General features: G+C 44.6%; 1 protein-coding gene across 1 annotated transcript in view; it reads left to right on the top strand.

The window, feature by feature from the left end:
- Positions 1-269: 269 nt before the first annotated feature.
- Positions 270-14687, top strand: part of CWH43 (cell wall biogenesis 43 C-terminal homolog) — a 46697-nt gene continuing 32279 nt past the window's right edge. The window contains exons 1-7 of the mRNA XM_081813161.1: positions 270-312; positions 2198-2389; positions 3769-3889; positions 4277-4431; positions 7077-7278; positions 8386-8474; positions 13645-13902. Coding sequence (XP_081669287.1) covers positions 270-312; positions 2198-2389; positions 3769-3889; positions 4277-4431; positions 7077-7278; positions 8386-8474; positions 13645-13902 — 1060 coding nt within the window. The remainder of the gene's footprint in view (positions 313-2197; positions 2390-3768; positions 3890-4276; positions 4432-7076; positions 7279-8385; positions 8475-13644; positions 13903-14687) is intronic.

Below are 14687 nucleotides of genomic sequence, written 5' to 3'. Positions count from 1 at the left end.
GGCACGGCGCCGGAGCGCGCAGGTGGCACGGGCCCGGGCAGGCTGGGCTGGGCGTGGGGTGCGGAGGCGGACGCGCGGCGGCCCCACCCTCGCCCGGGCTCGGCTGGGCGCGCTGGCCGCGGGCTGGTGGGTGGCGGCCGCCTCGGCGAGGGGACGTGCGCGCGGACCCAGCTCCCGAGGACGCGGCGGAGGGGCGCGGGGCGCGGCGGGGCGCGGGGCGCAGCGGGCGCGTGCTGCTGGCTGAAGAAGCGCTGCTCCACGTCGCGGCCATGCCCTGGCTGTGGCGAGAGATCCTCCTGGAGAGCCTGCTGGGTAAGCCGAGGCCGCCCTGGGCGCGCGGTCGGGGCGGCCCGCTCCCCGCGCCGGTCCGGAGCCGCGGCGCTGGGCCGGGGGTCTGGGCTCGGGAAGGAGGGAGCGCGCTCCGCGCCCCAAATAGAGAAGTCCCCTGGGAAGTTTTGCTACCGAAGTCAAAAAAAGACAAGACCCAGATTGGGGTTGGGAAGCCGAGGATTCGGGGCGGGGGGTGCGGGGGGAGACAGTGCCCCGGAGCTCCCACGCCACCCTGGGGTTGCGCCCAGTTCTCCACGTGGAGGCCTTGAACTAGCGCTGCTGTACAGCCCCCGAACCTCCCTACCCCCCAGACCTTTAAGTTTAGATTAATAAACGTCAGTGCTGGACCTTACCTTTCTGAAGGAAAGGGGCCGCCGTGTCCCCCCGCGGCCTGAGGTGAGCACACCTCACCATTGGGCATTTGACGAAGAGCGTCGAACTCGAGTCCTGTGTGCACACTTACCAGCTTTGCCCAAAGTCCCAAGAACAATGATTGGTGTAAGTCTGTCGGACTTGTGTGATTAAAATCAGAATTCCCAGCCAAACGTTTGGGAGAATGCTATCATCTCGCTGTTCATTATGAAACATTCCTTGGGCTTGGGAGGGGCACCTGCCTAAAAACTTGATTTTCTGGGAGCTGCTCATATTCAGAAGCCACCCCCCGCCCCCGCTTTTGCCCTGGTTCCGAATGTATCTCATAAGTACAGCAGTGTAACGTGAATTACATTCAGTAAGTACCTAGGGTGCTAGGTACTCTGAGCACTTGATCTCATTTAATCCTAACAACCCTGTGAGGTGGCTAAAAGAGCTATTTTGCTGATTAAGAAAGGAAGGCTGAGAAGTACGAGGGGAGAAAGTTAACTACACGTGACGAAGATAGATGACTGCATTTGGAACCAGACTGCCCGGGTTTAGGTTCACTCTGCCATGTGCTACGGTTTTGACCTTAGGCAATTACTTTCTGAATCGCAGAAGTTTTCTTTGCTGTTACATTTGTAAGAGGGGAGTAAAAAGTGTCCATTTCATAGGACATGAGTTGGATGAGGAACAAGAGAGATGATCTCTGTAAATACTTAGCACAGATGTTGACACATAGTAAGTGCCCATTAGTTAATTATCATTAATGTAGAAGATGATGCAGTCAGTAGTTGGCCAAGGTGAGCCTGACTTCAGATCTAGGTTTTTCACTCACCCCATACTGTCTCCTAAGGTTAGGTTTAAAAAAGTCTACTTACAAGAAAATGATTGTTGCCTAACTAACCTGCCTTTGGGTGCAGTCTGGAGTGCGAGGAAGGGAGTCCTGCTGCTTGTCCCCCCACCCCTTTTTTTCTTTTCTTTGCTTTTTTTTTTTTTTCTCATAATCTCTTCATCCAACATGGGGCTTGAACCCACGACCAGAGATCAAAAGCCGCATGCTCATCCAACTGAGCCAGCCAGGTGCCCCTGTTTGTTCCTCTTTTTGATTTTCATGATACTGCTCTTTATAGAAGGGTTGACTTAGGTAAAGACATTTTATCAATTAGGGTCCTGACAGAACATCAAATTCAACCCAGATGGTCCAGATGAAGAGGTTTTAAGAAAGGGACGACCTGTGGGAGTGTGAACAAGGTTAAAGGAGTAAACAAGGGATGTCAAGGGACTCACCACAGCAGGACCCATTCTCATCCTGGGACATTCTCTTTCTGATGGGGGGGAGGGGAGGAATTCTGTAGTGGAATCTTGTTAAGGTCAGAATGGTGAAGGAGGGTGGGTCAGCCAGGGCAGTTATGGTGGGGCGGGGGGCAGGGCTACTGTGGGAAACAAGGACACCTTTACACTTGCCCTTTAAACATTTTTTTTTTCTCTTTAAACATTTTTCCCCCGCTAGGGTATGTTTCTTGGTCTCTCTGCCATGGCCTGGGACCGATGATCTATTACTTTCCCCTGCAAACTCTGGAACTCACTGGGCTTGAAGGCTTTGGCATAGCGTTTCTTTCTCCAATATTCCTAATATTTACTCCTTTCTGGAAATTGGCTAGCAAGAAGTGGATGCTCATCCTGTTGCGGATAACTACTGTGGGTAAGATTTAAAAGTGCTTCTTTGAGGTTTTTGTTTTTTTTTTTTTTGTCAAAAATCAAGTGAAAATATGTAGACTGTTCTTTGAATGCTAAATGATTAAATGAAACAAGATTCCTCTTTCTCTTACGACTACCTTAAAGAGTTTTAGTGGAATTGGAAGGCTACACTAAGAGTCCATGCCTCTAACAGTTCTAACTTTTCTATCAGATTGGAAAAGCCTAAGGATCACTGAAATGAAGAGGGAGAATAGGTCACCTCTTGAACATTTTGTGTTCTTTTCCCAACTATGACACAAAAGTCAGAAACCATTAAAAATTGTTGAATGCTACTGCATGAAAATAGGAAAATTGTGCATGATGAACACTATAGTAAAGCAAAGTCAAACAACAAATTAGGAAAGATACATGCAGCTCTTTTAGCCAAAGGGCTAGTTTCACTAACATAGGGTTTCTACAAATCAATAATAAAAAGGACCAACAACTCAATAGATAACAGGGCAAAGAATATGATCGGTTTATTGGAAAGGAAGTATAATTGGTTCTTAAAAATACTAAAATGTGTAGAATACAAAGAACACCCCCCCCCACACACACACATATATTTGTATGTAACTTCACGTACTGGATTGCCACTTTGGAAAACAGTTCGGCAGTTCCTCAAAATGTTAAACAGAGTTATCATATGACCTAACAACTCCACTTCTTAGTATATACCCAAGAAAAACGAAAACATTGGTTCACATATGACCTTGAACACAAATGGTTATGGCAACATTATTCTTAGTAGCCAAAGAATGGAAGCAACCCAAATGCCCATCGCTGATGAATGGATGAACAAAATGCACTATTTCTGTGCAGTGGAATATTATTCAGCCATAAAAAGGAATGAAGAACTGATACATGGTACAGTATGGATAAGCCTTGAAGCCCTTATGCTAAGTGAAAGAAGCCAGTCACAGAAGGCTACATATTATATGATTCCATTATACGAAATGCTCAGAATGGGAAAAATCCAGACAGACAGGAAGATTAGTGATTGCCAGGGGCTGGGGCGGTGGGGAGGAGGAAGAAGGAGGGTGTGATAATGGGTATAGATTTCTTTTTGGGGTGGTGAAAATATTCTGGAATTACATAGTGGTAATAGGTGCACAACTTTGTGAGTATATTAGAAGCCACTGAATTGCACGCTTTAACATAGTGGATTTTGTGTTACGAATGACATCACAAAAATTTTTTAAAAGATTTATACACACGATTATATATTAACTTGATCTTCCTCAGTATACAGATGGTATAAGACACAACAGTTACCAAATGCAGATCATGAGGTTCCAATGCATGATTGCCAGAAACGTTTAGCTCCCCTTCATTTGTTTGTAGGCGGCATAGCCTCCTTCCTGGCTCCAAATGCCAGGGTTCGGCTGGTGGTCCTTGCGCTTGGTGTGTCTTCCTCGCTGATCCTGCAAGCCGTGACATGGTGGACAGGAAGTGGCTTGCAAAGGTATGGTATCTTCTGTCTACGGACAGAGGTTCATATCTTATGCCTGTAGACAAACAAGTGTGATAGCTTTCCAAGCGGGAGGTTGGGACCAGGAATTCCAAGTGATAGTATTTACTTTGCATACAGCTTGTAGAAGTCTCATTTTTTTTTTTTCTTTTTCACAAAATCAGAATGGGAATGCTTGCCGTCAGTCTCCATCATGTTTTGAGCATTAAGGAATTATAACAAGTTGCCTAGGTAATGGACTATATAAAGACTAAGGCATGTTCCTTACTGCAAATTACCAACAGGACTATTTCATATACTCATCTCTGAATTATGACATTCACTGAACACAGTACACTGAAACCACATAAAAAGTTGTTAAATATATTTTTGTATTTACAGGTACCTCAGAATCTGGGGATTCATTTTAGGACAGATTCTTCTTCTTGTTCTCCGCATCTGGTACACTTCACTAAACCCAGTCTGGAGTTATCAGATGTCCAACAGAGTGATACTCACATTAAGTACCATAGCCACACTTGATCGCATTTACACAGGTAAGTGTACGCTCGGTTGTTTTTTTTTTTTAAGAATTTGCTCTCTTGCATAGTTTACTTTTCTTATCTGAATGAAACACATCATGGAAAGGTAAAATTCTTTCTGCACTATATCTCCATTTCAGTGTTCTGTCCCTCTGAAATAGTAACCACCATAGCCAGTGGAGTATTATCTAAGCAGAAGGCACCTTTTCCTTGCCAGAACAGAGGGTGAAAATTTCTGGCTCTTATCAGTGTGGAGTGGGAGGGTAAACCAGGCCTCAGACTCCCAGCTGGCTTTCAGCTCCGTCTTTCTCCCTTTTCCCTCCGGACAGAGCTCTCCAGGATGAGACCCTTCATTTCTCTTCCTCCATACTGACCCCAGTATATCTCTAACACTCTGAGAAGTTAGTTGTCAGCAAGGGCTGGGAGAACTATCTGGGTTTTTTTTGTTTTTTTTTTTTGTGGGAGTCTGAAGATATATTTTTTTAAAGATTTATTTATTTGAAAAAGAAAGTGAGTGAGTGAGCAGGGGGAGGGGCAGAGGGAGAGGGAGACAAGCAGACTCCCCGCTGAGCAGGGAGCCCAACACGGGGCTCGATCCCAGGATCCCAAGATCACGACCTGAGCCGAAATCGAAAGTCAGACGCCCAACCGACTGAGCCACCCAGATGCCCCGGGAGTCTGAAGATATTTAAGCTTCAAGTCTGAAACTTGAAAAGAAAGGAAATCTTGCGTATTTACACCACCTTTCAAGTCACCTGTCTCTCTCTGGAGCTGACTTTCTCAGAGACAGACATACCCAACTTGGATGTTTGCTCCATATGCTAACTTGAGATCCTTCTCAAAAAAGGGAGAAGTGTTACTAGATTCTGGTTAACTTACACCTGACTTTTTGTGTAAGTCTCAGTGAGTCACTATTCTTTTGTCAATACAAGGAGAAATCTCACAGATTAATGGAAGTTTAGAGGGTTTTGGCTCACCATGAACAAAGTGCTTGTGTAATCCCCCTTTGGCCCCAACTTTGGCATGAAATGGGGGCAGTGAGAATAAGGGAGCATCAGGCAAGCAAACTGGTCAAGTGACAATATTAGTTAGAACATTCAGAATGAGGTCTGGTGCCCTAATACGTGCTTTAGGTTTTATAAAACACTAACTTTTAAAGGTGGCCACTCAGGCAGCAAATTTCACAGGTACAGCCTGATAAGGATCTGAACGTCAGGGTATCGTTTACATTTCCTGACTTGAGTTTTCTTCTTTCTCGCCTGTTTTAAATTTATGTGACCCAGTTGTTGGTCCCTTCCTGTTTTTGCCCTGTGCCTCATTTACGAAACTCCAGACTCCTCACCTGTTTCCCCAGAATATCAGATCACACCAGGCATTTCTGTAGTTTTATCAAAGATTTGCTGGGTCCTGGGGGCGGGGTCCCGCACCATAGGACACAGCAGTGATACTTGGCAAATTTAGGTCTCTTCTTTCCTAGAGACTGCTTAGTCTCCAGGTCCTGGCCTCTTGCATCTTCACCACCCTCCCCATCATCCCTGTAGCTCCCAGCTCTGCTCTCCTTCTGGCCCCTTTATTGGCAGAAGGGCTTTCTTCCTCCGTGTGAAATCCCGCTGCCAGCCCCACAGGCAGACCCTAAAGCTTTCTTCTACCCTGTGGAGAGCTTCACAGTATCATGAGGCTTCTGCCCAACAGGCTGTCTGTTCCTACAGAGAAATTCTTCTGCCAGCATTTTGTCCAGTTCTTACGTTTTTGTACGTGAAGTCATTGATGCAATGACATGAGACGTCTTGGTGAAAGAGTCCCATGAAGTATGGTATAGTTAGGCACAGAGGCATGGGAACCAGTCTGCCTTAGCTCTCTTTACCAGCGGTATGATCTTGGACAAGTGGCTTGTTCTCTCTGGGTCTCAGTTTTCTAATCTGTAAAATGGGACTAGTAATAGAGTTTACTCATGAAGTTGTTGGGAGGGTGGAATGAGTTCGTATCAAAGGCTGGGAACAGGACCTGACTCTCAGTAACTGCCCAGTCAGTGTACTGCTGTTCCTCTGGGTGCTCAGCGGGTTAGATGAGAGCCCTGTTCTGGGGGGACGCGGCCCGGTATTCCCTGAACATATCAGTTCCTTTTTCTCTCCGTAATTTTGCTCGTAACTGTTAACTTCACATAACTGTTAATTTCACAGTAAATAACTTGCTGCATTTCTTTTTTTTTTTTTTTTAAGGTTTTATTTATTTGAGAGAGAGAGCAAGAGTGGTGTGGAGAGGCAGAGGGAGGGGGAGAAGCAGACTCCCCACTGAGCAGGGAGCCCGATGTGGGGCTCGATCCCAGGACCCCGGGATCATGACCTGAGCTGAAGGCAGACTCTTAACTGACTGAGCCACCCAGGCGTGCCCCCGCCTTGATGCATTTTCACTTGTGAAATTCCAAAGTGCTTTGTTCTCTCTACACCATTCCTGATCTAGCCTGTCTGAAATCGTCTCTCCCACCAACCAGCTTCTCAGCCTGTTCTGCTTTGTATTGTAGTTTCATGTCTCACCTTCCCTTCTGAAATAAGCTCCCTGAAGCCAGGTACCATTTCTTAACTTGCTAAAAGTCTGTGCAAGGTAGAGGGTAAATTTTCATGTAACTGACTCTTTTCCTTTTTTTTTTTTTTTAATCCTAGATGGTGACTGCAATAAACCAGAGGGAAAAAAGCCCAGAGAGGCAGCCAAAGGCATGGCCTCCAGACCTGCCTGGTGGTTGGCAGGGGCTGCCTTTGGCAGTCTTGTGTTCCTCACCCACTGGATTTTTGGAGAGGTCTCGCTTGTTTCCAGATGGGCAGTGAGTGGGCACCCCCATCCAGGGCCAGATCCTAACCCATTTGGGTGAGTTTCGGTTTGGAAGCAATCAGGAAATTGGCTAGTATAGTTGAAGGAAGAAATACTTCTTTTGTTGAGCAGCTAGATCTGTGCCAGCCAGATGGTTCATATTCCACTTTCCCGACCTAGCATGACATTATTGTGTACTATGGTGATGGAGCCAGAAGGGTGTTTGCCCCTGTGCTGAACAATTGCTAAAAAGCAGGTGATGGAAGGCTGAGGGATATGCACGGCTGAGTAAGAGGTTCTGGGAGCTCCTGCTTGGGCACTCTGAGGAATCCCCGCCTGGAGGAGCGTTCTCTGGGGCAGGGGAGACATGGCATTCCCTGACCATTTCCTCCAGACCCCTCATTTGGCATTTGGTGGGATGAGACCCCAGTGCCCTGATTGAGAGAGACCAGGTTGGCAGTCTGGGCATTGATCTATATTCTCTGAGAAGGAGGGAAGCCCAGGGAGATCTCTGCATCCTCTGGTACTTGCTCCAACCATGGGGCACCCCGGGGAGTCCGCAGTCTTGAGTTTAAGTGTTGGTTCATGTACTTGGTCCTCATTAACCCTTTCTCTAATCTTTGGGATACCTGTTTTCTCCTGTGTTCAGGCCCAGCCTTTCATGTAAAAAGATTGGAGGAACCTTTAAAACATCTGCCTCAGATAACTATTTCGGCTCAGGTCATGATCTCAGGGTCCTGGGATGGACAGCTTGCACTGGGCTCGGAGCTCAGCGCAGAGTCGGCTTGTCCCTCTCCCTCCCCCTCTGTTCCTCCCCATGCTCTTGCGCTGCACTCCCTCTCTCTCAAATAAATAAAATCTTTAAAAATAAAATAAAATGTCACATGGCCAATATAGATTCTAATTTAATAGTCTGAGAAAACTCAATCATTGTGTTTTACCTTGACCATGAAAGATTGAAGATAATCATTTATCTCAAGTCTGAGCTGTTACTTCCATGTTCTGAATGGATATTATGTTGGTTTTCATGATCTCAGTGGGTTTTTTCACCCTCATATTATCTCTTGGACGTACCTAGAGGTAGGAGATGCATTTCCCTTTTATATTTGGGGCAGTGAAATATTAATGACGGCAGATGCCCCACAGCATGTCATTTTCTTACAGAGGTGCAGTCCTGCTGGGCTTGGCGAGCGGATTGATGCTCTCGGCGTGTTCGTGGTTTCCCAGTTCCAGTTTAATCTGGTGGGTTACAGGTACGTGGAGTTTGCCTGTAGAAGTGCCCGCCATTCTGCTCTGGTTGACCACTTCCTTGCAGGCAGGCGGCCATACCGATCTGTGCTGTTGCCAGGTGGGCCGCTGTAACCCGGATGTCACCACGGGTACGAGTGCCCGCCGGCTGCAGGTTCCTGCTTCCTCCTACTTCATTGCCCCTCTCCATACTGCTACCTGACGACGCCTCCATACTCTCCCCCGTCTCCCGGACAAGCCACGTGTGTCAGTAACAGTGTTCCCGCAGGGCTGAGGAGATGGAGGTCAGGCATCACCACATTGCCAGACGTCTTGCCCTCTCCAAGCTTCCCTGCTCCTCTGGTATTAAGGAACGCCCTCCTTAGCGTCTCACCCCTCAACCCAGCTTTGGGGTCCACGTTTGCTCATTCAAAGGCTGGGACCCTCGCTTCCCAGTCACACCCGTTAGGATTACAGAATATTGAAGGAGGCCATCATATTTTAGGAGCAACTGCTTATTTTTATGACTATAGTTTATTACTATGACCGAATTGTGCCACTCTTCTGCCTTCCCCTTAAGAGGCAGAAATGGTTGGAGTCAGTTTTAGCGTTAAATAAAAAACTCCCCACTCTGTGACGGGGCAAACAGCGTAACTGGTTTCTGTGAGGAGAGATGCTCCATACATATTCATTAGCCAGGTGATCCAGAGTGTTGCCCTAGAAGCCCTGTGTGGGTTCGAGACTGTGTAGCCATAATAGAAGGTGCGGGTTGACTAGCATAGTTAAGTACATTTCTTTACACCCTGAGTACCGTCACTCTTGCATGGAGATACACGTGTAATCCGCATAGATGGCTCAATTAATGAGCTTAGCCGGGTCCTCATCCTCCTGGAGCTGCGTGAGCAAACCCTTGCAGTCACGGTGAGCTGTTTTTACTTGCATGCGTATTTTCTGATAGGCATTCTATATGGGGTCTGTGGAAGTTTGTATGACTAGCATACAGAATAACCCTTTTTCTCATCAGAGACGTGCTAAGAAGATTCCTCAAGAAAAGGGCTTTTGTAAATGCCGAATTTGCAGTGAGCAAAAATAGCTTCTCAATCTGTACACCACTGGGGAAAGGGACATGAAGTACATTGGAAGTTTCTTCAGCATGGATAGCATGCCTTTTCTCATGGGATATAAGCAACATGCTTCCTGGGCAGGGAATTGGCAGCTTCACTTTAAACATGGGAAAACCGAGGTCCCCAGAAACATAAACTGTCGGTTAAAGGACAGAAAATCTGGGACCCTCTAGTAGTATGCTGATACTTATTTCCCCAGATAAGTAAAGTCAGACCTAATCTAGTTTTGCTGTCTCTCTGAAGTATTAAATAGTAGTTTAAAAAGACCCCACGGGCAAGCAGATTTGAGGCTTCTAATGGGCTCTTTGCAGTAAAGAGGAAAGTGGGGCCACAATTCATGGGCTTCAGCTCTGTCTCTGCTCACCTGAAATAAGTTGGAGCTCACACAATTACCCAGAAATGGTGCCCCCTTTTCACTGTGACCCATCTCTGGAAATCGTCTCATAAAGCAGAGTGTAGAAAAATAAATCTTATTTTTTTTCATTGTACAGTTAAAATTTGCAATCCCGGTGGGTCTCAGCATGAAATAAATCATGGCAATGACCAATAGAATTTTACAAATGCAAAGATACAGACGCTTTAAATCTTGGTGGCAATTAAATTATTAAAATCAAAGTTCTATTAAAAGAAAAAACAGGTGTACCAAACACATGGAGAGGAGCCCGGTGTACTATACAGTGGTCCTATGATTTTATTGTATGAAAAATTTGATCTATTGAAAACTAACATGTTAGTTATTATAAATATTATTGGAATATTCAGTTACCATTCTGCTTGGTGTCTTAGATACAAAGATTTGGAGGAGATGACTTGGAAGGACTCGGTTTCAAACACAAAACAGCTAAGATACAGAGTTGAGTGAAAGAGGCAGAGTGATTAACAGTGTGTGTCACATGCCATCACTGGTATGAAAAAGGGACGGAAATGCCCACACATGCAAAAATTTCTTTCTATGCATCAGACGATCTCTGGAAATAAGCGGAAGACAAAGTGCTAACAATGGTTGGCTCCACTGGGGGAATTAATGGGTGACGGGCCAGAGAGACTCCGTTTCACCTTTCTGAATTTTGGATTTTGAATTTATAAGCTATTTAAAAATACAGGTGTAGTGGATGTAAAAATAGATAGCCCATTTAAAAATGGAAATTAAAAATAAAAGCAGTAACAGTCAAGGGAATTTGAAAAGATGTTTTCTTCTCCTCCAGGTAATTCTTTGTAGTAAGACAGAAACAACAAAGTCATTTGAATGTCTTTCATTTAGAATATCAACTCAGGACTCATTCTTTTTTTAAAAAAAAACAGCCTTTGTAAGCTGGTACCAGGAAAAATTCACTCATACTAATCATCAGAAAAGTGAAACTCAAAATATGATACTATTTTCATCATTAATTTGATAAAGATTTTTAGAAAATAATTTTGGCAGGGTTCAAAAGGTGAGACTTTGGGCAAGGTTTCTGGAGGAAATGAAGATTGACACAACCTCTTACAAAAGCAGTTGACCATAGTAATGACTCTAAAGTGCTTTTACCAGGGTACCTGGGTGGCTCAGTTGTTAAGCATCTGCCTTCGGCTTAGGTCATGATCCCAGGGTCCTGGGATCGAGCCCCTCATCGGGCTTCCTGCTCTGCGGGAAGCCTGCTTCTCCTTCTCCCACTCCCTCTGCTGTGTTCCCTCTCTCGCTGTCTCTCTCTGTCAAATAAATAAATAAAATCTTTAAAAATAAATAAATAAAATGCTTTTACCTCTTGACATGGTACTTGTACTTTTAAATCTCTTTTTAAAGGATTATTTTAAGGAAATGATCAAAGATGCAGTAAGAGATTAGTTGACAAAGAAAGCTGTTCCTCACAGTGTTGGAAGCTTCGTAAACGGCCAACAGTAGGAAAATGGTGGCTTGTCTTGTGGTGTATTTATCCATAGTATAGTATATATACATAAAAATGTTTGAAAAAAACCAATGTTATGAGAAAATGTTCTTGGATATAATGTCACATAAAAAGAAGAATATAATCCTCAATATGTGGTATGATTCCATTAGTGTAAAAATACTTTTTTATATACATAGAACAAGACTTAAGGGAAAAATACATATGAGTATTGGCTGTGATCAGCTCGGTCTTAGGCAGTCCTTAACTGCTTTAAAGTTTTGTATTTTGGGGGCGCCTGGGTGGCTCAGTCATTAAGCGTCTGCCTTTGGCTCAGGTCATGATCCCAGAGTCCTGGGATCAAGCCTCCCATTGGGCTCCCTGCTCAGCGGAAGCCTGCTTCTCCCTCTCCCACTCCCCCTGCTTGTGTTCCCTCTCTCACGCCCTCACTCTCTCTGTCAACTAAATAAATAAAAATCTTTAAAAAAAAAGTTACGTATTTTTAAAAATTTCTAAAGCAAATAGTCATTACATTTGTTCATTTCAAAATGAAATAATTTTTTCATTATTAAAATAACTATTATCAGATCTAAGTATTGTAAGGTCTTACTGTGGAGTTAACCTCTGTGGGTTGTAAAGGGCTCTGGAATCTGGTTCTCGTGTTCTTCGGCGTGATGTTCTTTTTGAAGTGGGGGCAGGGAGGGGTAGGCAGTCCCACCGCATTGCCCTGGGGTGGTACAAATGGAACTCTTTGATGGATGAGAACAAGGGGGCCTGGCTGGAGCCACTTCCTGCTCCCCACTTCTTTTCTGGAGTTCTTTTTTTTTTAAAGATTTTATTTATTTATTTATTTGAGAGAGAGAGAGAGAGAAACAGCATGAGAGGGGATAGGGTCAGAGGGAGAAGCAGGCTCCCCGCCGAGCCGGGAGCCCGATGCGGGACTCGATCCCAGGACTCCAGGATCATGAACTGAGCCGAAGGCAGTCGCTTAACCAACTGAGCCACCCAGGCGCCCCTTTTCTGGAGTTCTTGTCCCAGCAATGAGGAACCTTCTGGAGACACCCTGGAAGGGTGGGTCACATTTATACAACACCAACTGAACTGTCTGTAAAATGTCACATTTGACAGAAAGGTGTTTACCCTGATGGATCCCAAATGGGGTGCCGTAAGACCCTGATCTGCTGTCTCAGAACTGATCTCACAGGAACTGGGAGAAATGTTGTGCTCTCAGGTTGGGCTCAGCAAACTAGCAGACGTTTACCAAGTGCCTGCTGTGGACCGGGCAGATGGCGTAGCCCTCAACACCGACTAGGCTGCTGGGTCATGAATGAACCGACTGCAGAACTGCTAATGCCGTGACCCACTCCTCCTATCTCAGTCACATCTTCTTTGGGGGACGTGTGCTTGGGAAAGCCCACTTTGATATTGCAGGACAAGGGGCGGCATTTAGGTGGATGCAAAGTCCTTTAGAAAGTTCTTTAAACAAAACTGTCCTAGAAACCACGCTGACTCTCCGTGTTTCCTAATGTCTTGGATCTGGCTAGTTGTTATTTTTTTTTAAACAGTTACTTTTTTTTTTTTTAAAGAGTTTATTTATTTATTAGAGAGAGAGAGCAGAGAGAGAGTGAGAGAGCACAAGCAGGGCCAAGGGCAGAGGGAGAAGCAGATTCCCCACTGAGCGGGGAGCCCGACACGGAGCTCGATCCCAGCATTCTGGGATCATGACCTGGGCCGAAGGCAGACGCTTAACCGCTGAGCCACCCAGGCACCCCTGGATCTGACTGGTTAAATTAAATGGACATATTTTTGGTATTACAGATAATTTCAGGTTTTTTCAGTTTTGTTTTTTTTTCTATTAGGATCTTAACACAAATAACCTAAAAATGCCTTTTTTTCTCTCCTGCCCTTCCTGAAGAAATAGCTCTGGACTGAGAATTACTAGACTCACATTCTGTCTCCAGGTTTGCAAGTAACTAGCCGTGTGACCTTGAGCGAATCACGTTAACCACGCTAGACCTCAGCTGCTCATCGGTCTGGAGATCGGACCAGTATGACCTCGAGGTCCCTTCGGGCTCTGAACTTCTCTATATGAGCCTATTTCTTCTATTAGCCTATTATTTCTTTTCTTTTTTCTTTTTTAAGAAAATGGAAGAGACTCTTCTGCCTTTTTGTCTGATTCTTTCTCTTTTTCTCTCTGTCACAAACAGGAGCAGCTTCGGCTGCAGGCCTCCTGTACCTGCCCACGTGGGCAGCCGCTGTTTCTGGCTGTGTGCTCGCCCTCTTCACGGCGTCCATGTGGCCTCAAGTGCTTGGACACCTTCTTAGCTCAGGGTCGGGCCCTGGGAAAGCCATGACCATTGCCATGATATTTTATCTTCTAGAGATATTTTTCTGTGCATGGTGCACGGCTTTTAAATTTGTCCCAGGAGGTGTCTACGCTAGAGAGAGATCTGATGTGCTTTTGGGTGAGTATATTTGAAAGGTCTGGATTAAAGTAACTACTTGAAAATACCCTTCAGGCAGACTAGGATTTAGCACTTTACCTGACTGGTGGAGCGAGGATGATTTTTTTTTTTTTAAATTAAAATAGACTGCCTTGATAAAAATAAAACTGGAGGAATGTCTAAATTACTACTTAAAAGATTTCTTAATTCATCAGTGAGTTTCAGTAATATTTATTACTGCAAAGGCTTTTTAAGTAAGTTAGTTGTGGGGAAAAAAAACAAGTTTAATCCATAGTAGAGTATAAAGAAATACTATGTAACAGTTGTATTACAGGATATGTTAGGAAAAGGTATGATCTTGGTGCTCATGTTGCGATTTCAGTGTTGGCTCATAAATATAAAAAGGAATTGTGATTTTTTTTTTGGTTCCCCCAAATCTTATCTGTGATTTTTATTTACCATATTTTTGCCAATATAATATATTTTACATATATGAATCTTAGTCTAAATGATAAATTCCCAAGTCACAGAATAAATATTTTCTATTTCAGTGGTTGTAAACTATGTACCAAAATGAAAATTTCATAAACTTAGCTCAGTTGAATATTTCAAAATCACCTTCTGGCAAGGAGGAAATTATCGATGAATACAGGCATACACAAATAAAATGTCGCCTGTCATTTTAGTTTGAGTAAAACATGTCAAATGCTTCCAGGATAAAAATTGAGGAGACAAAACATGTCCGTAGGGGATTCAGTCCTTGTTTGTTCACAAATGCATTTTTCCATTTGTTCATTAAAAAAATT

The sequence above is a fragment of the Leptonychotes weddellii genome, chromosome 2 (genome assembly GCF_054177405.1).
Source record: "Leptonychotes weddellii isolate Sample4059 chromosome 2, ASM5417740v2, whole genome shotgun sequence".
Lineage (NCBI taxonomy): Eukaryota > Metazoa > Chordata > Mammalia > Carnivora > Phocidae > Leptonychotes > Leptonychotes weddellii.
The sequence above is the reverse complement of the archived record's forward strand: the minus strand, read 5'-3'. Positions and strand labels throughout refer to the sequence as shown.